The sequence below is a fragment of the Lemur catta genome, chromosome 6 (genome assembly GCF_020740605.2).
Source record: "Lemur catta isolate mLemCat1 chromosome 6, mLemCat1.pri, whole genome shotgun sequence".
Taxonomy (NCBI): domain Eukaryota; kingdom Metazoa; phylum Chordata; class Mammalia; order Primates; family Lemuridae; genus Lemur; species Lemur catta.
In genome coordinates, this window is record NC_059133.1 from 24,185,682 (window position 1) to 24,211,694 (window position 26,013).

At 42.3% G+C, this 26,013-nt stretch overlaps 1 protein-coding gene across 3 annotated transcripts in view; it reads left to right on the forward strand.

Annotated features, from left to right (window-relative positions):
- The window catches only part of TMCC3 (transmembrane and coiled-coil domain family 3), a 173,659-nt gene that overhangs the window by 96,293 nt on the left and 51,353 nt on the right, over positions 1–26,013 (forward strand). The window contains exon 1 of one of the 3 annotated variants that reach the window (XM_045553223.1): positions 10,167–10,376. The exons of 1 other annotated variant lie outside the window; for it this stretch is intronic. In XM_045553223.1, coding sequence (XP_045409179.1) covers positions 10,299–10,376 — 78 coding nt within the window. In that variant the 5' untranslated portion in view covers positions 10,167–10,298. Of the gene's footprint in view, positions 1–10,166; positions 10,377–26,013 lie in introns of those variants that run through there. One more of the 3 variants, XM_045553227.1, reaches the window with a different exon arrangement.

Genomic DNA, 26,013 nt, shown 5'->3' on the forward strand with positions numbered 1-26,013 from the left:
AGCACAAGATCATTTATAATTGAATGTTTGTGTGAGTGATAGAAGCAGCAGATAGCGTCAGAATTCGGAGAAGGGAGAGAGAGGAGTGTGGACTGGAGTGGACAAGGAAGGCCTCGGCAAGCGACATCCTCTTTTTTCATAGGATTGTGACTAGGACTGTTTAAAACAACATCACATCAGATTTTTCTGGCAGTTTCATTTCCCACCATCTTTATCTTGCAAAGTGAGTTGATAAAATGCAAAGTGACTTCACAGACAATATGTTCCTGGAGTGTGGCTAGCTCATCCTTCAGATTCAGTATGTGCTTAATGAAAAAGAATTCTCCTGGGCTGGCCGTGCACAGAGTGGAGTCAGCTAGAGATCCCCAGAGAACGGCTTTCTCTGCGGCTGCGTGAAGTAGGAACCCACAGCATCGCAGCTCCAGATTTAACTGAATGGAACATTCTGTGCCCAGCACAAAGTAAGGCATTTTTATCTACGTTTGTTTTCTGACATTGTTGTGGACTTCTGGGAAACTGCAATAGCCGATAGCCGAGAGTCATGCACAGTAATCAGACAGTGCAACTCTTTCCTTCTAAGTGGTAGGGTCAAGAGGTTAGAAATAACAAAGCACTTATAATCTGTGTGTACATGTTATAAAACAAAGACTCAAGCCAGTATGGGAATCCTAAAACAGAGCAAAGCACATAGATTTACAGAATTCTACTCAACCTTACAATGTAAATTTTTACTAAAAAACTCAGTATGTAATGAGTCATTTTGAACTCAACCAAATCTATGAACTTTCATATATTCTTCCAACCAAAACAGGAGTTAATTATCAACCATTTATTCAACAAAAACCTTGTAGAATTACTGCTTTGTGCCAGGTGCTATGCTCAGCACTGGTGGGCCAAGGATAATGAACACTGCCCTTGGCCCTCAACTTACTCATTAGTTGACTTGAGGTTGAGACACACTGTACACCCTGGCCAGGTACTGACGTTCCTGGTCACATTAATGAGCACCACCCACAGTCTTTCCTTTGCCCTCAGTTTCTACAGCTGGTCCACGTCTCTGGTGCAAGCAGGGCCCAGAACCTGGAAGAACACTGTTCTGTGGACAACTTCTCCAGAGAAAAAGTCCCTATATCAACCACTTTCACTTGCTGTGTTGTTCCCCTCCCTCCAAAAGCCCCAAGTTTTTCTGGTGAAATTGACTATAATTGCACCTAAATTTAAAATAACATTCTTAATAAACTTTTTAGTTTAAGGTAATTGTAGGTTCACATGCAATTGTAAAGAATACTACAGAAAGATACTGTGTACTCTTTACCTAATTTCCCCGAATGGTAGTATTTTGCAAAACTTTAGTACAGATACTATGTTAACATTGGTGAAATCCACCAATCTTATTTCAGATTGCTCCAGTTTTACTTGTGTGTGCATGTGGATGTTTAGTTCTTGGCAGTTTTATCCCTTGTGTAGCTTGTATCTACTACCACTCTCAAGATACAGAATAGTTCCATCCCTGCAGGATCCCTGGGGTTGCCCTTTCGTAACCACACCCACCTCCCTCCTGCAACCACCCCTTCCCACTCCTAGCTTCTGGCGCCACTCATCCTCTCTTCTACACTTCTTTCCTTTTATCATCTCAAGAATCCCTACATAAATGAAATCATACTGTATGTAACCGTTTGGGATTGGCTTTTTTCACTCAGCATAATTCCCTAGAGATTCATCCAAGTTGTTGCATAGGAAGCGTTCCTTTATATTGTTGTCTCATATTCCATGGTGTGGACGTACCACAGTTGCTTAACCATTCACATGTTGAAGGACATCTGGCCTGGTTCCAGGTTTTGGCTATTACAAATAAAGTTGCTATGAACATTTGTATATAGGTTTCTGTATAAATATGTGTTTTCTTTTTTCTGGGATAGATGCTCAAGAGTGCAACTGGTGGGTCAGATGGTATTTTGCATGTTTTAGTTATATAAAAACCTGCCACACTGCTTTCCAGACAGGCTGAACCATTTTACATTCCCACCAGCCATGTATGAATTATCTAGTTTCTCCACATCCTTGCCAGCATTAAGTGTTACGACTCTCTTTTATTGTAGCCATTCTGACAGGTATGTAGTGACATCTCATTGTGGTTTTTAATTTGCATTTCCCCAATGACTAATGGCATTGAACATCTTTTCATGTGTTTATTTGCCATTCATATAGCCTCTTCTATGAATTGTCTGTTCATGTCTTTTGCCCATTTTTAAATTGGATTTTTTTTATTATTGAGCTTTGAAAATTCTTTATACTTTCCAGGTACTCATCGTTTGTTGGATATGTGGTTTTAAAAATATTTTCTTCCCATCTGTAGCTTCATCCTCTTAACAGGGCCTTTTGCAAAGCATAAGATTTTAATTTTTATGAGGTTAAATACATTTTTGTACTTCTTAACATAGCCTTAAGTCTGCAAGGAAGGCAAATGTTGGAGATCATCTCCCAGAACACTCAGAGGCTGCCCATGGAATCCTCTTTAATAATTGTTGCTCTGGTGAAATCAGTAGTATGAAATTGTTGCATTTGCTTAAAAAAAGGAGTATTAGAAGATAAGTTCACTAGCATGCAGAGTTTCAGTTGAGTCTTTCTACTTCCTGTTTTTTTATCAAAATCTTGCCAAGTGGGAGTTTTAGGCTGCTGTGCCAGATAATTGCTAATGCTAAATAAATTGCAGTAATTGTTTCCTTACCGTCATATAGAATATGCTACGTTAGAAATTAAATGGAAATGTTAAGTGTGGTCATTTCCAATTGGCTATAAACCAGGTGGTTAAAATTTGCAACAGGCCAGGAAACTTCTGATCCTATATATGTATATAATCAACATGCATTCCCCTCAAGCTAGTAACAAATTTTTAACATGTGGTTTAGTCTTCCTTTTGCTGTCTCCTTAAATCCTTGGGAGGGGAAAAAAAGCTCATTATACTTTTTGTCTTATAAGTCTTTCCCCCAAAGGGAACACTTCCTGTACTATTAAGTCAAACTAGAATATGAAACGAAATATATTTCCTTTACTTTATAAGAAGTTTGCATTTTCTTCTTCAAAATCAGACTTTCCTTATGTCTCCTTCCTTCTCCCTGCTTTGATGCCATAGTAGGACTGAAACACCTAAGGACATGAGGTTCATAAAGTGACCACTTCGTTTTTTTTGTCCTACCACTGGTAGGCCAAGTCATAACTATGTTGGCATCATCTATAGCAAGGTTTTGGGGGGTGTCTGCCTCCTGTCTAGATGGGATGTCCCTTCAGGATGTCCCACTCATTTTTATATCCTCAGCACCAGGAACAGAGCCTGTCACACCAAAGGTACTCAAAAAAATGACTGGAGAATTGACAAACTTCAGTAACTACTCAGTATTTGAAAATTGGTGATGTTCATCATCCAGCAAATTTTCAGCCTTTTATATTCCCCATTCCAACCACATGAAGGCAAAAGCTACCTTTTGCTTATGTCTTAGTCATTATTTAAAACCTAAATGCCTAGAAAATAAGTAGACATTTAATAAATGTTGAATTCATTTGTTCATTTACTCAGCAAGAATATGAATGTTACTGTGTTAAGAACTGTCAGGAATATGCACGCTTACCTAGAAGGCATAGTCCTTTCCTTCTGGTAACCTATAATCTAGTGTGTAGGGAGCACAGAAATTATCACATGAAATATTTAAAACATAAGATATTGTAACCTTTGTATTGAAATGTATAGTACAGACTATAATTAGTTTACAGTTCACAGGTCATCTGACGTGGACTGACCAAGGAAGGCTCTAGCAAGTGGCCTGAGAAAACTCTGTGTCCCCACAAAAACACTCTGTTCACTATTCATGCTGTTCAAAGTTCTCTTCTTTTCACCCCACCCCACAAAGTTCTTGCCTTCTCTTGAAATGCTGCCCTTCTCTTTGTCTTCTTTTGCTCCTACCCAGCATTGAATGTTGCATTGGTCAGGATACTTGGGTCGCAGGAGTCAGAAACCCATCTCTAAATGGCTTAAGCGAAAAAAGGCATCCATGGCTTCCTACCACTGACACGGGGGTCTAGGCATGGCTGCCGTGCTTCATCGACTGCCAGGACAGCAGCCGGCAATTTCTTCCATCCCTGTATGTGCACACTACTCCTTTCATCAAGAGGTGGACACCATTTCTCCTCCCCTTGAGTCTGGGCTAGACTTTTGACTCATTCTGACCAACAGAATGTGATGACCATTTCTAGGCTAGGTCTTAGGAGATTAGGCAACTTTGGATTTTACCCTCTTGGAAGCCAGTCCAACTACCCTGATGGAGAGAGAGGACCCCTGGAAGACTTGAGACTATAAAATTAAAACAAATTGTATTTTTAAAAATATAAACATATAAAAATAGAGACAGAAGCCTGGCCCATCCCCGTCATTCTAGCTACCCCAATTCTTATAGATGCTGACATGTTGTTTGTGGAAAAAGCAACTCAAACTTTGTTTTTCCTCTGTTCTCACACTGCAACTACAGCCAACACAGAAGACTTCTGTGACCACATGTATGGGGATTTTTCCTTACCAACAAGCAAGTAACCATTGCTGCTGCAGACACCTGCTGGGTGTTCTCCAATTCAATTCTGACATCATCTACATGGAGATAGCATCAGATCCCAAAGGTTCAGGGCTCAGTACTGAAGACTGCCCCCCCCCACCTTTCAGACACCAGTTGGATGTCCAGGCCTCCAGAACTTCTGACCAATCAGTTTCAAGTTGGAGTTCCCCAGACCTTCTCTTTGGGTTTGATTAATTTGCTAGAGCAGCTCACAGAACTCAGGAAAACACATTTACCAGTTTATTATAAAGGATATTAGAAAGGACACAGAGGAAGAGATGCACAGAGTGAGGTATGAGAGAATGGGCATGGAGCTTCCATGCCCTCCCTCGGTGCACAACCTTCCAGGAACCTCCATGTGTTCAGCTATGTAGAAGTTCTCTGTCCCTGTCCTCTCATGCCTTTTATGGAGACTTCATTGGGTAGGCATGATTGAAGCATGGACAACCATGTCAAAATGTGATTGGACAAAAAGGGTGTGATCTAGTACTAATAGACTGAGTGGAGAAACCCAGCAAAGCCTGTCTGTTCAGATTCTTCTTGGCCTCTCTGTGCAGCATTCCTTCCTCCAGGGTATGGGGCAGGACCCCTTCTGAAATGAGGATCTTGTGATCTACAATCAGACAAGATAGGTCAGAGAATTTCTTTATGGCCAGCTCTAAGACAGAAAGGGAGGGGAGAGATTCTTGGGGAGAGAGAGGAGTAGGTGAAAGGGCAGAACATTTCTGAGGGCTGCTTCTGAGGCCTACAGCACCTCAACATTATAACAGAAGACTGTAACAAGGGTTATGGGAGTTATGAGCCAGGAATCGTGGACAAAAACCTATACACACACACACACACACACACACACACACACACACACACATATCGTAATATCACACATGGGAATGAAGCCATCTTGGATACCCCAGTCCCACCCAGTGCCACGTGGAACAGAAAAAAGCCATCTCCCTTGGAGGCCTGCCCAGATTGCAGAATCATGAGCAAATGAATGGTGGTGGTTGTTGTAAGCCAGAACATTTTAAGGTGGTTTATTGTGCAGCAGCAAATAATGGAAAAAGCCTAGACTTAGTCCTCTAACAATTTAGTAACAAGTCTTTCTGTGTTTCATCACTCTTCTTTCCCAGGGAGGCTTTGTATGGTGGCAAGGATGTCCACCACAGCAGCAGGCTTATGTTGTACCAGCTTAGCAATGCCCACTGAAAGGGCATAGCTCCTTCCCAGCAGTTCCAGCAAAAGTCTCAGGGGAGCCTCCGATGGGCTCTCTGATTGGTCAAGTGCCTATCCCTGCACAAGTCACAGTGACTCTGATTGGCCGAGGCTGGATCACACACCATTCCCTGGATGCAGGGTAGGGAGTGGTCTGCATCATCTACACCATTTGGATTAAGAGTAGGGTTAGGATGGATCCGAAAAGAAAGTCCAGATGCTGGGCAGGCAAAAACAACAAATATGCACCACAGAAGTTAAGTGTAATCCTACTTCTTTTGATAAGCCTTTTCTCATCATTCCAAACTTTGAAGTATTACAGCTCAAATTACCTCTTTCACTTCTTTGGTGCTTAGCGTATGCTGCCTTGTTGTGGTCCTTCCCTGCGCTTTGCAAGTAAATTCTTATTTCATACCTTAGCTGTGAACCTTTGCATTCCACATTGTTCTGACTGCATTTGTCACTTTAACAGTATTATATTTTTCATTACTTTTTGCAGAGAGAGGCTTTTGGAGGTATCAGAGGCACAGAATTCTTACACTGAGAGGAAAAATTTGCACCTATTCTCTCATTCTCTCTCTTCGGCTGACAAAACCCTAGGCATTGGCTGAAGGAAAGGACATGGTCTATTTTCCCCTTGGGTTCTACTTCCCAAAAGGAGAGCCAGATGGTGATCAGCACTGCTTGTTTTCTTTCTTTTCTGGGGAGGTTGCTCTTGTGCTATTTCATTCGTATATTTTAAAAAATTATTTCGTATGAATGCAGAGCAGCTTTTGGGCAACTAACTTATGAAATAAATGTAAATGATCTAAAAAAGGACATCCTCTGTTAATTTAAGGGAGCCTAATAAAGTTTTAATTCATCTTTCTCTTTGAGGATCAACATTCCAGAATGGAATTCTCCTAAGGAACACAAAGATAATAACAGAAATGGAAAGTAGATGCCTATTGGCACACCGACCACAGCCCAACGCTGCTTCATCAGGGACCTCACTTAGGTCTGGACTCTCTAAATGTATTCACACACATAGTCACACACACAGGAAAATACTTCCTGTGGCCCTAAGTAGCTGAAAAAAACAATTGGATACCAGGCAGATGAGGGGGAAAACCCGGAGATTTTCAGAATGGATCTTTGAAAGATTAAGTTGACGTAATGACTTAATAATAACAGACTATGTTGCATTTATATTAAGCTTTATATGTGCAAAAGTGCTATTATATTTATTTATTTGAGAAGTTACCCCCACTGGTGACTTGAATTCTAGGATTAAAGATAATATCATAACACCTGTCCCTTGAGTCTTTGTTGCCTTTAAAAATTTAGATTATTCTGAAATATTGTATGTATATGTGTATGAGTGAATGTATATCCAGTGTACCCACAGTTATTTTTTCAAGAGCATGACATATTTATAACTTGTGCTCCTCTCCTACTGAATCCTTCTTCATCTCCCCACCAGAGATACTTTCCAGAAATTTGTGTTTTTTATGCTCTTGCTCTTCTTAATAGTTTTGCTGTATGTCTTTGTTTTCCTAAAAAAATGAGTTGTTTCTTTGTGTTTTTAAACTTTACATGAATCTTACTGCAAGTATTTTTCTAAGGCTTGCTTTTTTTGTTTCTCAGTTTTGTTTTTGAAATTCATGCATATTGATTTTTTTAGCTTGAGTTCAGTCTGTGGCTTATCTTTTCATTTTATTATTTTCTTCATGAGCAGAAGTTTAAAAATCTTAATGATGTCAAACCTTTATGGTTTATGCTTTTTGTGACCTGCTTTTTATAACTGGAGATAATAATGATATTCTCTGGTTCTTTTCTGACAATTTTAAGTTGGGTTTTTTCTCCTCCAGTTCTTTCATCTATCTGGTATTGATTTTTGCTTATGCTGTGAGGTTGGGATCTATTTTTTTTCCCCCAAGTGAAAAGGCAGATTATGCCACTCCTTTGCTCAAAAATTTCCAAAACTTCCCATATTCCTCAGAATTAAAGTTCTTAAAATGGCCTAAAAAGCCTTATATGATCTGGGCCTCTGAAATGTCTCAGACCTTATCTCTTTCCATTGAAAACTGGCCTCTTTGCTCTTCCTTGAACACTCCTCAAATGTTCCCTTCAGGGCTCCTAACCTGCTGTTCGTCTGTCTGAAATTTCCGGGTATCTACACTGCTGGCTCCCCCACTTCCCAAGTCTCTGCTCAAATGTCATTTTATCATGGAGGCCTTCTCTGGCCACTCTAGCTAAAATCTCCCTTCTTTACCACCCCCATCCCCCTGCCACCCCCCAACATTTGTTATCTTTCTTGGCTGCTTTGGAAAAACTTACCTGAAAAAACTCCCTGGGCCTGGTATAGCTGTGTGTGGGGTGGGAGTGGGGGGGAAGGCGAGTATTTTAAAACTTGATCTAACTTCTTGAATGGCTTTAGGACTATATGGGATTTCTAATTTCTTTTTAAGTTAGTTTTAATAAGTTTACCTTCTTTGTTTAAAAATATTTTTTATTTTACTCTTTGAATAGTTAATATCTGCCCACAATACAAACATTCAAGTTTCAAAAGCACACACAATGAAAAATTGATCTCTCTTCCATCTCTGCCTTCTTACTACCTAGTTTCCCCTCTCCAGGCATCAGTTTCTTATCTATTTCCCTTGTATCTTGTTTATCCCCCCGAAATATGCTATGCATATATAAGCACATACATATTTTAATATATTCCATTTTTACATAAATGGTGGAATGCCATATAATTCTGTATATTGCTTTTTTTCACTTAACCCTATATGTTAGACATATTTCCATATGTAGAGGGCTGCCTCCTTCTATTACAATTACCTCATGTTCTGCTGGGTGATACCATCATTTATTTATTTAATCTCCTTTTGAGGGATATTTAGGCTGTTCTCAATTTTTGCAATGGCCTTCTCCCCCCCACCCCCCGCCCCGCCCCGCCCCGACTGGGTCTTGCTCTGTTGCCCTGGCTAGAGTGCAGTGGTGCAGTCAGCTCACTACAACCTCAAACTCCTGGGCTCAGGGGATTCTTCTGACTCAGCCCGTAGAGTAGCTAGGACTACATGCATGTACCACCATGCCTGGCTAACGTTTAAGTTTTTTGTAGAGATGGAGTCTTGCCATGTTGCCCAGACTGGCCTCAAACTCCTGGCCTCAAGTGATCCTCCCACCTTGGCTTCCCAAAGTGCTAGGATTATAGTTGTAAGCCACTGCGCCTGGCCTGCAATGGCGTTCTAACCAGCGTCTTTTACCCATCTTTAATCTGTGCTTCACACTGCTATCAAATACACTTTCTCCTCAAATATTCACTCTGATGTCATTTCCTTGTTCAGGCATTTCCAAAAGCTGCCCAATACCCACAGAAAAAGGCTGAACTTCTTACCCTTGAAAATAGAACCCTGCATAGTCGCTGCTGACTTTCCCCATCACGTCCTTCTGTTCCTGAAGACACCTCCTAAACTGATGACTTGAAGTTTGCCAGATGTATCTCTGTTTTTATGCTCAGTATTTTCCTTCAGCCTGCTCTACCCTTCCCCCTCAAGCCTTTGAAAGGGAGGAGGAAATCCTCTCCCTCCAGGCTGGCCACATTGTGCTCTGGCTCCCGTCTAGAACAGCTGCACTTTAAGTATTTCAACCCAGTCTCCTACTAGTACACGCTACATAGCCAGCCCAGGTGTTCACAATTTTGGTTTGGGTGACTGATACGTAATTGTTCACTAATCAGCCCTTCTTCTTCTAGACTCCAAATTCTTAGTGGACAGGGACGGTTCGTTGGGAATAAAGAATGCTAAGATGAAAAGATATATTGACGTTCAAGTAGTTTACAACATAAAGGTGAGCCAGACACGCAAAACTGAAATACACAACACAGTAGGATCTTAGTTTAAATATGCTGTACGCTCAGTGGAATCATAAGAAAAAAGTACCCCCCCCCCCTTTTTTTTTTAAATCTCCGGTTTCTAGCCCAGGATCTGGTACATGGTAGCTGCCCCATAAAGTGCCTGTTGAATGAAGAGTAAGATAAAAGGAAGCATTTAAGGCAAGTGTCAACATCTTGCTATAAAAGCCATTTTTTATCATAAACATACAAGTAAGTCAACAAATAGTGTAGATGTCGCTCATCTGTTGAGGAGAGAGGGGCTGTGTGGGAGGGAGTGGGGCCAAGGTTCAGCCTGCGAGGGAGGCGGGAGGGAGGCAGAGACCTGGACCCCACCCCGGGGAGAGGGGTCTCGGCGGCCCGCGGGCGCGCAGGAGGGCGGGGAGAGGGGAAGGGGGCGGAGCCTCCCGCCTCCCCGCCCCGCCCCCCCACCCCGCGGCGGCGGCGGCGGCGGCGGCGCAGGGCGGCCTCGCGGGTGTCGGCAACAGCTGCAGCGGCCCGCGCCGCCCCCTCGGCCGCGGCTCCCGGGGTGAGCCCGAGCTCGGCGGGCAGCTCCAGGCGCGGCGGCCCCGGAAGACGGGAAAGTTCCCAGCCGGAGCGCCAAGATGCCGGGCAGCGACACGGCGCTCACCGTGGACCGGACCTACTCGGACCCCGGCCGGCACCACCGCTGCAAGAGCCGGGTGAGACCCTCGGGCCGGGTGGCGGCGGGGGCACGGAGCCCCGCGGCTAGGGCGCGGCTTTGGCTCGGCGTTAACTAACTCTCGCCCCCCGCGTTCCGCTCCCTGGCTCCCCCGCTGCCGGGAGTCCGTACCTCCCCGCCTCTGCCAGCTGGAGGGGCTGGGAAGGGGGCGTCGGAGCCCGCGGGCCCGCCTGCCCTCCGCGCTCCGCGGTCCCCGCGCGCTGCCGGGACGCCCGGGTTCCCAGACGGCCAGCGCCCCGCTGCCTTCCCCGCCGGCGAGCGCCTGCCGCGCGGCGCCTGGAGGCGAGGGAATCCCGCCCCCCGCGGCACCCAGCCCTCGAGGGCTCGAGGGGTCTCGTGCCCGGGGTGACGACCACCCTCCCCCCGCCCCTTAGTCTGGGCTGCCGCCGCGCCACCCGGCCCTCGCGGCTGGTGGCCGGAGCCCGCGCGCGGTGCGCGGCCGGAGCGCGGGGAGGCGGCGGACCGCTGCCCAAGTGAGAAGTCCGTCTTGGCGCTGCCTCTCCGGAGTTTGGAGCCGCGCGGAGCAGGCGCCCTCGCCATTGTTTGCAATGTAATTTGCTGTTGCTGATTTTGGCTGTGGGCGAAAATAGCTCATTCTGAGCATGCTGCAGAATCGAGCCCTGTGGTGCTTCAAAATACAGACGGAGGCCGCAGCCGGAGCGCTGGTCTCTCCGCCTCCCCGGGGAATACCTTTGCCCTCTCGGGCTGCTGGATCTTCCAGGCTGGATGCGAGGCTCTGTAATTTGCTCTCCCCTTGGCTGATTGAAGTGCCATTTAGAACAGCACCTCCTCCACCCCGGCATCTGTTCTGGCAGGAGGTACCTGGAGTTGTTCTTTGCTCTGCCAACTCCTCACTTGTTCGAGAACTGGGGATTTGGGTGTCAGCCTCTCTGTATAAAGTTCACGGAGGTAGAGCCGGGCTCAGATCCTGGCCTGCCACCTCCGAGTTCGAGAGACCCACCGGACAGAAGTAGTGGCAGCAGTGGTGGGGACCTTTCGCGGCCCTTCGTGCAGGATTTGAGTGTTCACTCGTAATTCAGAGTAGTAATTGATTACCCCAGAAGTGACGTCCCTGGCATATTTGCCTGTTTTCCCTTTAGCTTCTGTTAATCAGTTTAGTAGAATGGTTTAAATTTTTACAGGTTGAATAGATTTGGTGGAATAATACCTTCTGCACTCATGTCACTCTCTCCTGTCCCCTCAAATTCTCTCTATTTTTGCACTTTTTAAAAAAGTTTCATGACAATTTGTTATGAAAATAACCAGAAACTCCACTTGGAGGTAAACTAAGGATCTTTGGTTGCCCACAGGTAGGAGTTTCTTGAAGGATGATTGCTAGTTAGCAGAGCTAACAATGAAGAAAAGGAGACCGTTTTCTCATGCATTTATAATTGGGGGGAGTCTCTAAAGTTAACGTTGCAGATCTGAAAAAAACGTGGAAGCTCAGTTTCTCTTGTCACAACTGGGATGATGTTTGTGTAAACAACAAGATTAGTAATCTTTGAGGGATGGATGGCTCATTGTGAACTCATCTAAGTGATATGGGAAAACTCATGCAACTTTCTAAAACTCACTCTTCATGACCTGTAAAATGGTGGTGATAAAGTTGATGCCTCATCTGCTTAGACGGAAGGTGATAAAGCAAATGTGTAACTTAACAGCACACTTAGCTTGTCTGTCTTGTCTGCCATGGTTCCATTTCCACACCTGTCTTTTCTGTTAAAGTGCCAACTTTGCATGAAGGGAGTTTCTTTAACATTCTACTGACCTATCATTTTGTCTGTCTTCTTATACCTGCTACATTGTTTGGTTAGCATGGAGGTACTCGGTTTTTAAATAGACCACGTATTAAAACTGAGTTAAACATTATAGGTACTGAGTATTCTAATTGGTATATCGGGCAAATATAAGATCTAATGAAGAGAAGAAGAATCAGATGGAGAAGGGCTGGAACTTTAGTAAACCAAGATCACAAATTCTACAGCAGTGATGCTTGACTTCTTGAGATCTGAGTTTAAACTTCTTGATTGTCTGCTTTTGGGGTTTTTATTGTCGAGACAATGAGGAATAGGGAGAGTTAGTGAAATTTTTGTAAACATATAAGAACTTCTCTCAAGTGGGGCTGATGTAATTTCAAGTATGTGCTTAAGGCTGCAATAAGTCTGCTGTAATGAAGGGAAAGAACAGTTTTCCTGTGCTGAAAGTATTCATCCCATTACGTGATTCTGGCTTCTGTTTTGTGGAACTCACGTAGGTATAACTGTAAAGACATGTTTTCCTTACACCTGGAAAGTATGTGATGGAAAAGGAAAGCATTGAGTGGTTATTTCTTGATGTCGGATCTCCTTGGGAATAAACTCATGCAGGGTTTAAAAAGAACCCTTTTGTGGACTCATTTGGTAAATTAGCCCCACTGAAAACACTAATGAGAATTGGGGGTGCATAGAAAGAATTGATTAACCTTTCAGGGATATGCAGTTTCCTCCCGGGAGCGAGCCAAGAATCTGTGAGATCAGGTTCTTGCTTACTGAATGGTCATTTTTTGAGTTCAAGATTGATACCCTGATGGGAGGCTGAGGCAGGAGGACCATTTGAGCCCAGGAGTTCAAGGCTACAGTGAGCTGTGATAAATCACGCCACTACATTACAGCCTGGGTGACAGCGTTTGAGACCCTGTCTCCAAAAAGAAAAAAAAAAATCGTGTTGAAATAAAAGGGAAAATACACATCTCTCTTGCTGGACTTAAGCCTTTGAGACTGGAATAATAATGAGATAATGTACTATTTTAATATTGTAGAAGTCTATTTTTATAGCCAGGTGGACTAACCTAGATTCCTTTCTTATCCCCTCAGTGAAAATGTAAAGTAACTAATGAATTCTGTTACTGTCTGTAAGCTGACAAGTCAGGATCATTCACATTTTGAAACTTAATCTTTCTAAAACTCAGAAATGGTTCTTGTTAACTTGATGCACATATCTCTCTACTTTAAAAGAAAGAGCATACATAATTAGAATCCTACTTTTTTTTTCATGCCCTAGATAGTTAAAGCCTATCATCTTTTTAAGAATACAGGCAGTCTGCTTTCTATACAGTAACTGGTTTTTATTAATTATGTGTGAATTAGGGTTTTTTTTAGTTGGTTTTCATTTTAAATGTTCTAAAATGCCCCCTTCAGCCGCTTGGGTAGAGTGGTCAACAGCTGGGGCTCTGGGATCAGACCTCCATGGTTGCGATTCCGGCTCTTCACACTTCTTAACCTGGTGACCACTGGGACAAGTTCCTCAGTAGCCTTTCTGATCCTCCAGTTCCCCATCTATAAAAGAGATGATAATAATCCACTCTTGTGGGAGTGTTTGTAAAAAAAAAAAAAAAAGGGCCGGGCGCGGTGTCTCACGCCTGTAATCCTAGCACTCTGGGAGGCCGAGGCAGGTGGATCGCTCAAGGTCAGGAGTTCGAGACCAGCCTGAGCAAGAGCGAGACCCCGTCTCTACTAAAAAAATAGAAAGAGATTATCTGGCCAACTAAAACATATATATAGCAAAAATTAGCTGGGCATGGTGGTGCATGCCTGTAGTCCCAGCTACTCGGGAGGCTGAGGCAGTAGGATCGCTTGAGCCCAGGAGTTTGAGGTTGCTGTGAGCTAGGCTGATGCCACGGCACTCACTCTAGCCCGGGCAACAAAGCGACACTCTGTCTCAAAAAAAAAAAAAAAAAAATGGTGTGTGTACTCAAACGTTAGCTATTTTTATCCATATGTGAGTAATTTTTTTTCTTATTTTGTTGGTGCCACCTGTAATCAGAACTGCTAGTCATCTCGAGTGCCTGCCCTCCCCCTCTCTCTAACCTATCAAGAATACCATTGGGTCTGTCTTTGACATTTCTCTGAAATTGGTTCCTTGCTTCCTTATCCCCCAATCATCTCTTGCCTTAGTTTAGCCACGTATAACCTTCACCAATTTCTATTTCATGCCACGTGCAAGGCCCAGATTATTTTCCTTACAGAACCACTTTCATTAGCCCAGTCCCCAGAATACAGATGTTGTGCTGATGCAGTCTTGGATCCTATAATCATTCCTAGCTTTAGTTTCCACTTCTACATAACAGGGGTGTTTCGAGGAATAAATGCAGTAATGTGTATAAAATGTTTAACTCAATGTCAGGTGCACAGTAAGAACTCAATAGATGGTAACCATTTTTATTACATGTAGAGCATCCCAAATCCAAAAATCTGATATCCGAAATGCTCCAAAATCCAAAACCTTTTGAGTGCCAATATGACACTCAAAGGAATGCTCACTGGAGCATTTCAGATTTTTTTATTTGAATGCTCATCCAGTAAGTGTAATACAGATATTACAAAATCGGAAAAAAATTTGAAGTCTGAAGCACTTCTGGTTCCAAGCATTTGGGATAAGGGATGCACAACCTGTACTGTATAAGAGTTCCTAAGCTTGAAAATGGAAAGACTACTAATTTTATGAAATACTTTTCTAGCATTTTGTACCTTCTTCCATCATTTGTTTCTCATCACATTGATTGTTTGCATGTGTTTATAAACTACAGATACTGGCACTTTGAGGGTGAGAAGCTTCATTTATTCAGCAAATCCTTATTGAGCACCTTCTATGTGTGGTTGCTAGTCTCAGCATCAGAATACAGTGATCTCTGAAACAGTCTGGTCTCTCTGGAAGCTTAATATCTCGTGGGTAGATCTCATTTATGCTTAATATTTGGTTGGTATATCTCATTTATATACTTGTGGTCCCAGATAATACCCTTCTCTTGTACAGGAGGAAACGATGATGATAAGTACAAAAATCTCTAACATCTAAAGTAAAACTTTAGTTCATCATGAATGCCACCTGTAGTATATCTTTAAGTGTTCTGTGGCTTGGAAATAGAACCACAATTACGTGATGAGTAATGACTGAAGGCAGGCAGGGAGAAGAGGCTACTGCAGCCCTTCTCACAGTGGAACTGGTTGGGCAGTAAGGTAATAAGTTGATGATCGCATGCCCCCTCCCTGGGCAGGAAATCGGGCGAGTGGAACAGACTTCTGTCACAGGTGACACTGACCCAGCGAAGTGGTAGACTGAGTAGTTTGTGAATACTGTTTGAACCAGTGATTTATTTTGTTCTAAAGAGCTCATTAAAGAGACTGTGAATAATGGTGAGTGTCTCAGGGCAGATTTTTCTTACATTTAGAATGAGCAAATTGATGTAGTGTGTGTTTTTTGAGCTGTGCTTTGCTGCAGGCTCACCGGTTCTCCCTTTAGAGGAGAATGAATTGCCAGCCACCACCAGCACACCCGCCTGTCACTTCCACTATAGAAGGCACCAAGACAGCTGCTACCAAATTGGATCACAGGATGTGTTCCGCTTCAGACCCTCGGCCTGAATGTTCAGGGCTGCTGCTAAGGTCAGAAATCAGCCTAGTCCCAGGTGGAAATTGCCCACATCTTGACTTAAGGAAAGTCTGCAGCTTTCAGCCGTTTCTTAATTGTGTTTTTATGTTTTCAGTGGAGGGGGGGGGGTTGGTGAGAGAAAAGGAAGAGAACCATGAATCACTGTACTGTGAATCAGAATGAGGACTTTTCATTCCTTAGAAAGGGAACATCAGGATATATGATTTGTGCATAATCCAACCACTTCCATCAACTTGGCAGGGGTGCTACTTAAAGGAAAACATGGTACATTTATTGCGTATTCCTCTGTAAGGAGGCAGAAAAAACATAAATGAGAAGAATGCAGTAACAATAATAGTCAATGTGTACTGATTGCCTACTCTACACCAGGCAATCTTAAGCATTTCAAATACACTATCTCCTTTAATCCTCACAATATTCTACTTACAGTTCCATTTTACAGATGAGGACACCGAGGCCCAGACATATGAGTAATTTGTCAAGGTCTTTAGGCTATTAGGAAGTGATAGTGGAGCAAAGGTTTGAACCCATTATCTGTCTTAACTCCAGAGCTGGGTTCTTAACCGCTTCCCTGTCTGCGTCTGTGGTGAATACTGGAGAGCAGTCCAGTCTTAGTAAACCAGTTGGGTGCTGGGGGATGGATGTGTTTGGCTTTTGCAGGGTACCCTCCACCAAGTTGTATGCTCTAGATGCTTATGGTGCATGCTTTGCCAGTCTTTTGCACATAGCTGTAGATTCCCAGTAAATGTTTGAATGAATGATACAGAATGATAGTTTATGAACTTTTTATAATGCTTAGGATAAAACAATTTTGCCAGTAGTTTGGGGAGATCTTAGAGGCTATTAAAGAAGCTCATGATTAAAGAACCATCTTTTAGCCTGATATTTGGTCTCTGGAAGATGAGTGGTTAAGGGTGTTGGTTCTAGAGTCATCTGCCTCGGTCGACTCTCCATGGTGTACCCTGGGGCATGCTACCAAAGTTACCTTTTTACAAAGGGCATCGTAATACTTTTCTTAGAGGGTTGCTGTAAGAATCCAATGATGTAGTATGTGTAAAGCACTGTGCATTGCCAGCGCCTGCTAAGTGCTCATTAATGTTTAGATGGGAGAGGAATGACAATAAAAACACATCACAGCGGTGCAGCTATCTGGCTGCTGCGGGAGCTGCGGCTGAGTGGAGACTGTGGGTGTGATTGCCAACACTTTGCATTTTCTCCAGAGACCAGATCTTTTCCAGGAGTGCTTCCTGAAATCCCATTTGGTGTAGGTCCCCTCAGGAAGCCACGTATTAAATGGCTGACTGTAAACTTGTATCTGCTGCAGATCTGAGGGCATTTGAGGAGCCTGGGCCAACCAAAAACATTACAAGGGACAGTTTCAAGCAGGTAGGAAAACGGTAACCTGGTGGCTGTACCAGAACTGCCTGCAGGCCCCTGGCTTGATTGGATTAAAGGCACATGCTTCTCATACTTAAGGCAGAGGATTGGAAGGTTAGACTCCAGGTTTTACCATATTGGAACTGGAAGGTAATTTAGACATTAACTCCAGAGTATTCCATTTGCAGAAGCAGAAAAGTGACACTAGCCATACTTTAACCAGTAAAATTAGGTAACTAATACAGACTGATTAGAACTACCCGTTATACCATCTTTTGTCTTAAAAGGGAATTGCTTTAAATATTTTTAAATACCAAATTAGTTGCTAAATTTTTGATAAATATCTCAAGCGAGCTAGAATGAGAATTTAAAATTATTTTCAGTAGAGAACTGATGAACAGGTTTAAGTTTTTGTGAATTTTCTAGGTGAAGAAAATGAGTTTGAATTATTTAGTGTTAGACCATTATCCTTCTGAGCTTATTTCCAGATTTTTTGGGGCCCTGTGATAGAGAAAGGTGACAATTCTTATGTCAAACTACTGAGCTGCACTGGATTGTTGCCACTTTTAAAAAATTATCTTTTCTGGGTTCCCTTTTAGTGTCTTCATTTTTTTTCAGTATAAAATTTTGCGAAAGGAAGATTTCATCGTCGTTTTGACCTTCCACCCATTAGGGTAGGATATTGTGGGGAAAAGTATGCCAAGTGCATTAGCCATGGAGTGTACCATGTATGCTTTTAACTTAGAATTCAGCGTGAATCTGCTGTTGCCTCTGACGCTCTCTGTTCTGTGAGTCTCTCATCAAGCCGCTTTCAGTATGTATAATTTTCATGCAGCACAACCCCTAAAGACAAGCCTGGTTCTTGGCTAAAGGAACAATCATCTGCTCCAGCACTAGGGGGAAGACAGGATAGAGTCCAATGGCGTATTGAGAGATGGCATGTCCAGTACCAGTCCCCAGTGAAGTGCCCCCCAAGGGAAAGTCTATGTGACTTCTGCCCTATACATTGACGTGAGAGCCCAACATAGGAGTAAGGCGTGGCTTTTATTGCATAATATAAGACACATCCACCTAGATGTTCCATAGGCACTTCGAAGTATGTATGTCAGACTTAACTCATACTTCGAACAGCCTTCTCCCTGCATTCCTGGTTAATGCTTTTCTCGTACAGCCAGGCCCCAGACCAGATGCCTGGGGTGCTCCCTCCATCTTGTCCTCCCCCCCAACTCACTGCATCCAGTGGTTTACTTCTTAAATGTTGCTCAGCTGCCTCTTCCTCCTTATCTCCAATATCACTCTCTTAGCTTATTTCTGGATTTGAGGAATAGAGAGATTGGTTAAGAGTGTGGACTTAGGAGTCAGACTTGAATGTCAGCTCTTCTGCCTGTCGGCTGAGCAACCGTAGGAAGTGGTGTCAGGGAGCCCATTACAACATTTGTTGTTCTGACGTTGAGTCATCCATGGTCTACCATGGAGTTTCCCAAACTTCTTTTGTTCCCACATCTCCTACACATAGCCTCGCATAGCCTCATATCAGTTGTACTATTATTTAATATTTGAAAATAAACTCACTCCTTAAAACTTAAATTTATTTTTAAGGTGTCAGTATTACTATTCTTGCTACATATTGTCTGAGTTTGAGGCCTACAGTGCCAGATTGAAGAAGTAGATTAGCAAGTGTTGAAGCATTGTTAAGAGCTTTTAGCACCAAACAGACTTTCTCTTGGACTGAATCAACTAGATTTGAATGAGGATTGAAAAGGGAATAACTGACTCACTGCAATTCTGTGTTATTTAATGCTTTTGTCTTATATTACCTAAAATAATTCAGAATCATTTAGGAAAACACTGATCTGACTGTTTCATCTCCCCTCATTCCTTCATGAAATTCCTATTTTTAGACCCACAGCCTAGCCTAGGAGATGCTTAGAAACACTTTTTTCCTCTCTTAGGTTCTGAAAATTTGAGTTTTTCAGTATTTCCCTTTTTATGTTGGCCAACAGGAAGCTCAGATCCAAATTTCAGTTGAACTGAGTGAGATTTGATGGACTATTTTTCTATTTTTTTAACCTTCTGATTTTGGCTTCCTTATTTGCATTTTTTCTGGTCTGATTTTAAAGTATGTATACATGCATGTGTGGGTGTGTGTTCACATATGTGTATTTTCTGTAATCTACCTTGAATCCTTTGTGTACCACATGAGGTATAAATCAATTGCCTTAATTCAATATAAATGGTGGTAGTTTGGGATGGACGAGCACCCACTCTCGTAAGCTGGAGGCAGCCTTGTCCTAGTGGCGATACTGAGGGAGGTTGGAAATGAGTCGTGCCCACTCCTGGCTGTGTCTTCACATTGTTTCCTCTTTTGTCTTCTGATGCAGTGAGAGAAACTGAAGCCAGGGAGGACCTTAGGCTGAAGAGTAGAATATCCAGAAGATGTGGATTCTTTGGGAATTTCAAGCAAGGACAGATAGTGGGTGGAGAAGAAATTTAAGCTCTGTGTTTCTCTGAAGTACAGTTGAACCTAATTAAGATGAGTATGTAGGCTTGTTGTAATGTAAGGAAATTAAATGGTGCCTTGAGCTGCAGGCTTTCACAGAAATTTGGATATAAGCATTTGTCCAAAAATAAAGAGTGCCTTTAGTGAAAGCTGTGCTTCAGCACCTAAATATATTTACTCCAGCGTGTGCAACTGTGTTGGGGCCAGAAGTCCCTTTTCTTTGTCAAGAAGTTGTGATCATCCAGAAGGCCTGCACGCGGCTTCAGATAGTCAGCAGGGTACTATTTTAATCTCCCTAATTGGAACAGGTGGCCTCTATTTAAGACTGAATCACTAGTTGGCATAGATTTTAATTTATCTGACAATATGAGGCCCATTCAGTAAGAGCTGTTTAGGTTGTATATTGGCATCAGGCACAGTGCTTGAAAACCCCACTAAAAGGCACAGGAGACTGAAAGGCAGATGGAAGAAATGCAGTTCAGGGTTGCTGTGTCAGTTCCATTGCTAAATGTTGGGTGTAGAGCTGGTGAAGGGACATTATGGTCGAGTGGAGCATGTGCAGATGCTTGAGAGTGGGGCTTAAAAAATGTCCTCCAGATGAGGAAAATGTCTCAAGTATATCCTTTGAATCCACGCCATAAGATGGCGTGGCCCAAGAGGACTTCATACTGTCCTCATGTTTTTATTTTTATTTTTTTATTATTTTTTAATTTTTTAACCTTTTTTATTTCTTTTTTCCCCTTTTTTTAAATATATTTTTTCCTCCTCCTTTGCTGGCAAAGTATATTATTATTATATTTTTGAGACAGAGTCTCGCTCTGTTGCCCCAGCTTAAGTGCAGTGGCATCATCATAGCCCACTGCAATGTCAAACTCCTGGGCTCAAGCGATCCTCCTGCCACAGCCTCCCGAGTAGCTGGGACTACAGGTACACACCACCATGCCTGGCTAATTTTTCTGTTTTTTGTAGAGACAGGGTCTCGCTCTTGCTCAGGCGGGTCTCAGACTCCTAGAGCGATCCTCAAGTGATCCTCCCATATCAGTCCAAGAATTATAGGAATGAGCCCCCAGTCTCGGCCTGTCCCTGTGTTTTTATATGAGCACACCTTCAGGCATTGGGTGAAGGGTTATGTCCTGGGTGACTCACCTTATTGCAGGTGCTCAAGTTAAGGTACCTTAAGACACCTAATGAAGTCAGAGATGGTCCCTAGATTATGAACTTCTCCAGCTAGATCACTCTTTTATTTTTACATTAAATGTGTACTTTGTATAATGTCTTGTCAATATCTTGCTTTAAATCCTTCAAGAGGATAGAATCTCAGCCTCTTAGCCTGATACCCAAATCTTTCCTGGATCCTTCGTCTTTCACCTCCTCTTGGCCCTGGAGCTCTGATGTCCTTTCTTTGTGGATTCCCACGCCTCCTCTTTGTGCCTGTGGGCACCTGCCCTGTGCTTTCTCAGGGGGATGGTTGTGCACTTTTTACCTAGGCATGGAGTTTCCTAGGCATGGAGGCTGGTACGTAATTGGGGCTTTCTAAATACTGACCAGATGAGTGAATGTGGGTATGTTGTGAAATTACACTATGAGATTTGAGAAGCTGGAAAGCATGTTCTATTCTTGATCTATATCAGTTCAGATTAATTTGCCATGTTTTAATTACTGCACAGGGTTCTAGTGCATGGTTATTGCATCATTTATTTAACCATTTCCTTATTAAAGGGCATATATATTGCTTCCAATCTTTAATTAGACACTTAAGTGACTTGGACATACTTCTTTCTGAGCATGTGAAGAATGTTGATAGGCTAAATTCCTAAAAGTGGAATTGCTCGGCCAAAGGGCATGTGCATATTCAATTATGATATTGCCAAATTGAATACTGAACACTGTACCTACTTTGTGTGCAACACTAGGACCTAAGGGTGCAGCAGTGAACAGAACTGGGTAACAGTTTATATAACCCTTAAGTAGTATATGAACATGCCTCAACTCACATCCCTTCTGATATAATGTGTTATCAAGTTTTTTAATCCTTATAATCTGATAGGTGAAAACTGGTAGCTCATTTTAATTAATGTTTTTCCTGTTATGAATGAGGCTTATCATAGTTTTAAGTGGAAGTTGCAGAAAATAGTACAGAGATGTCCCATGTACCCCTCACCCAGTTTCTCCTAATGGTTACATCTTACGTAACTACAGTACAAGAGGTTGATCATGTTTTCACAGACTTAAAAAACATCTGTCTGTGTTGTTGAATTATCTGTTTATATATTCTGGCCATTTATCTTTTGGGTTGTTGATCTTTTAAATAGATTTGTGGAAGTTTTTTTACCTATTAAATAAACTGGTTTGCACATACATTTTTCCCAGTTTGCCATTCCTGACTATGTTAATTTTCTGCTGTTATGTAACGAATTACCACAAACTTAGCAACTTAAAAAAACCAACACCCATTTAATTATCTTAATTTCCACGGGCCTGGAGTCCAGGTGCAGCTTACCTGCATCCTCTGCTGATTTTTATCCTGAAATCAAGGTGTCAGCCAGGACTGCAGTCTCAGCTGAGGCTGGGGATTCTTTTCCAAGTTCACTGGATATTTACAGAATTAAGTTCCTAGCAGCTGTAGGACTGAGATCCTTGGCCCACACTTTTCTGCCACACGGCCCTCTCCACCACATGACAGTTTGTTTCTTCAAGGCCAGTGGGAGAGCATTTCTGCTGTTGCATTTTGTCTCTTACCTCTAAATCCACTTTTAAAGAGCTCACCTGATTAGGTCAGGCCCACCCAGACACTCTGCCTTTTGATTAACTAAAGTCAACTGATTAGGGGCCTTAATTATGCCTGCAAAATTCCTTCACCTTTGCCATGCAATGTAGTCCTAGGAGTGAAATCCCATCATGTTCACGAGTCTTGCTCCCACAAGCTGGAAGGGACGATATCTTGGGGGTCATCTTAGAATTCTGCCTGTCACACTCAGTTAATTATATATTTTGTGCTGAGCCTGGAGCTAGCATACAATAAGACAGTAAATACCAACCAGACTTTGTCATGAAGAAGTTTACAAATTTTATAGCTTATAGGTTTCTTGGAATGGCCTTTGTAGGTTGAGATTCCTTAATAAACCAAAATACCTACGGTTCTCCAAATACGTTTTGTGATTTTTATTTTTGTGTATTTGAATCTTTGAATGGGTTAGAATTATTTGATTCCCTTTCAGATGTCTATACAGTTATCCCAGCACTATGCTTTTACGTAGTTATCTGTCTTTAGAAATAGACCGCTGTCTATATGTATCAAATTTTATTTTTATAAGTGTCTACTTTTTCTGCGGGATTTAAATCTGTTAAACTCAGAAGGTTGTAATTCTGGTGCATTTATTCTGGATTGATAGCCCTCTTCCTCTCATCCTCCCACCCTCCACCCCCAGGGATTTGAAATGAGCATTTTGAGATCTCTAGCTCCTGCATTTGGAAATTTTCAAACAGGCTTAATTCCAGTATCATTTACAGTAAGGAAAGACCAAAAGATAAAGGGGAAAAGATAAAGGTTTTTGTGTGTTTTTTAAAAATTTGCTTCTGGTTCTTTTTTGAACTAAATATTACCTCTCAACAAATTCTATTTAATGTTATAAAATCCTGCCCTTCCACAGTTTGCAAAAACTGTTAGTGTAAAGAATGTGTATTGTGGCTTTCTGAACCGCTGTTGCTGCCTTAAATAATTTGTGGTACACCATCCCAGGTAGGGCAAGGGAAGGACGGGAGCCTGCCTTTGTATTCTGCAGGGCCCAGGACTACTGCCCCAGACCACGTTCAAGCCTGCATTCTTCTTACATACTAAACATATTTAGTATCTTTGTGCAGGGCTCTGTATTGGGAAATTTAAATTGTCACTTGTATTAGGGTAGTGAATATAACAGGATTTCAGATTGTAGGTAATGAGCTGTTTCCTTATTTGGCTTAATTATTCTTATTTGTATGTTACCCCTGTGCCTTCCTAAATATCACTAGATATTTAAGGGTTATTATATGCACTTGTGTTAATTATTGAGCAGTCCACCTGCCTTGTATCTCTGCCTCTGACACAGAGGGAGGTTAAAACTGTTGGCTGTGCCCAGAAACTAACACTTAACATTTCATAACCTGATTCAAGAGCATATTATTGCATGTGCTTTGATTTGGGAAAGGCACCACGCTTGTAATAAGCCTCCTGACTTAAGCAAATTATCAAGTAGTAGTTGTTGTATAAAGCCTGCCAAAGTTTACCTCATGTGCTGGGCAATTTAGAGGTGCTCTCTGAATTGGCGTCTGTTGGGCTGGTGTGCACCAAAATTAAAGTGAGAGTCCTCTTTAATTCAGGTGGCTCATTTATGTCCTACTGGGGGAGCAGTGGGAACACTTATTTATGCAAAATCATTGTCTGTTTCTATCATCTAGAAATGCTCTATTGTTTGGGTGAGTGGGAGCATATTTAATTCTACTGTTGAGAAATTTGACTACCACTCTGGCTATTTAAAATGATCTAATGGAAAGAAAGTTTTTCAAGTACTCCGGGCTCCAAGTAGGCTCCTGTGTGAGACTTAAAATGAGAGATCTTGAGCCTTATTACTGTTCAAAGACAGTTTTACAAAATGAGCCCACCATTCCAACAGACACTTTTTGGAGAACTTTTATTTCTTTAGGCAAATAGGAAATGAGTGAAATATTCTTATATTCTTGTGGCTTTCTTTAAATTACATGTTTCATTTCTAAAGGATAGCATTGCAAAAAATAATTAAATACTGATCATTCTCAACGCTCATTTTTAAAATAATTTCTTGCATGTTTGGGATAATTGTAATGATAACAGATAGGTAGATTAGAATAATACATATACTGTTGAAAGACAGAGACACTAAATTTGCATATAAAGACTACTTTATGTTTTCTTTTTTTTTTTTTTTAAACTTGAGACCAGGGTCTCACTCTGTTGCTCAGGCTAGAGTGCAGTGGTACCATCATAGCTCACTGCAACCTCAAACTCCTGGGTTCAGGCAATCCTCCTGCCCCAGCCTTCTGAGTAGCTGCAACTACAGGTGCACACCACCATACCCCACTAATTTTTTAATTTTTTGTAGAGACAGGTCTTGCTATATTGCTCAGGCTTGTCTGGAACTCCTGGCCTCAAGCAATCCCCCTGCCTCACCCTCCCAAGTAGCTGGGACTACAGGTACATGCCACCATGCCTGGCTCATTTAAAATTTTTTTGTAGAGTTGGGGTCTCACTGTGTTGCTCAGGCTGATCTTGAACTCCTGGGCTTGAGCTATCCTCCTGCCTTGGCCTCCCAAAGTGCTAGGATTATAGGTATGAGCCACTGTGCCCAGCCTCCCGCTACTTTTTGAAGTTGTTTTGTTACTTCAGAATATAAAAGGTTATATGTTAAATGTTATTATGCGTATTACATGAGATTAGGGCCAGTGTTCTGTTTTAACCTATTATGTTAATTTGCTAGAGCTGTTCTAATAAAGTACCACTGACTGGGTGGCTTAAACAACAAATTTGTTTTCTTAAAGTTCTGGAGGCTGGAAGTCCAAGATCAAGGAAGTCCAAGTCAGCAGGGTTGGTTTCTTTGAGGACTGTGAGGGCAGGATCTGTTCCAGACCTTCCTCCTGGGCTTATAGGTGGCCATTTTTCCTGTGTCTTCGCTTCGTCTTACCTCTGCACGTCTGTGTCGAAATCTTCTTGTAAGGAACCAGTCATGTTGGATTAGGGCAGACCCTAATCATCTCATTTTAACTTAATTACCTCTTTAAAGGCCCTGTATTGAAAGACAGTTACATTCTGAGGTACGGGGCTTAGGACTTCAACATGTGAATTCTTAGGAGGACACAAGTGAGCCCTTAACACCTAGGCTCTGTGGATGTTATGCATGTTTATGTATGTGCATATTTCAGGGTGGGGGGGAAGTTCCTAGAAACTTTTTCTGAATGATTCTAAGCGTGGCAGATGACCACTTTAGAAAAGATAACCACCGGTCTCGTGTAAGCTCTTGTTTCAGAATTAAAACCATGTGTGTCTTAGAAATATATTTATTGACATGTCAAGAGGTCACGCTTTTATGTTGATTGAAAAGTTTACAAAATACTCAGAAAATAACGATTTTTGTTTAAAAAGGGGCACATACAGATAGAATATTAATAAACCTGGCATCAGTGAGTGGGAGTGCCACGCCAGCACTGTGACAGAGGCTTCTCCTGGGTTAAAACAGCTCTTACCCAGCACCAAGAAGTAGGTACAGTTATCCTCATGTTGCCAGTGAAGAACTGAGGCTCAAAC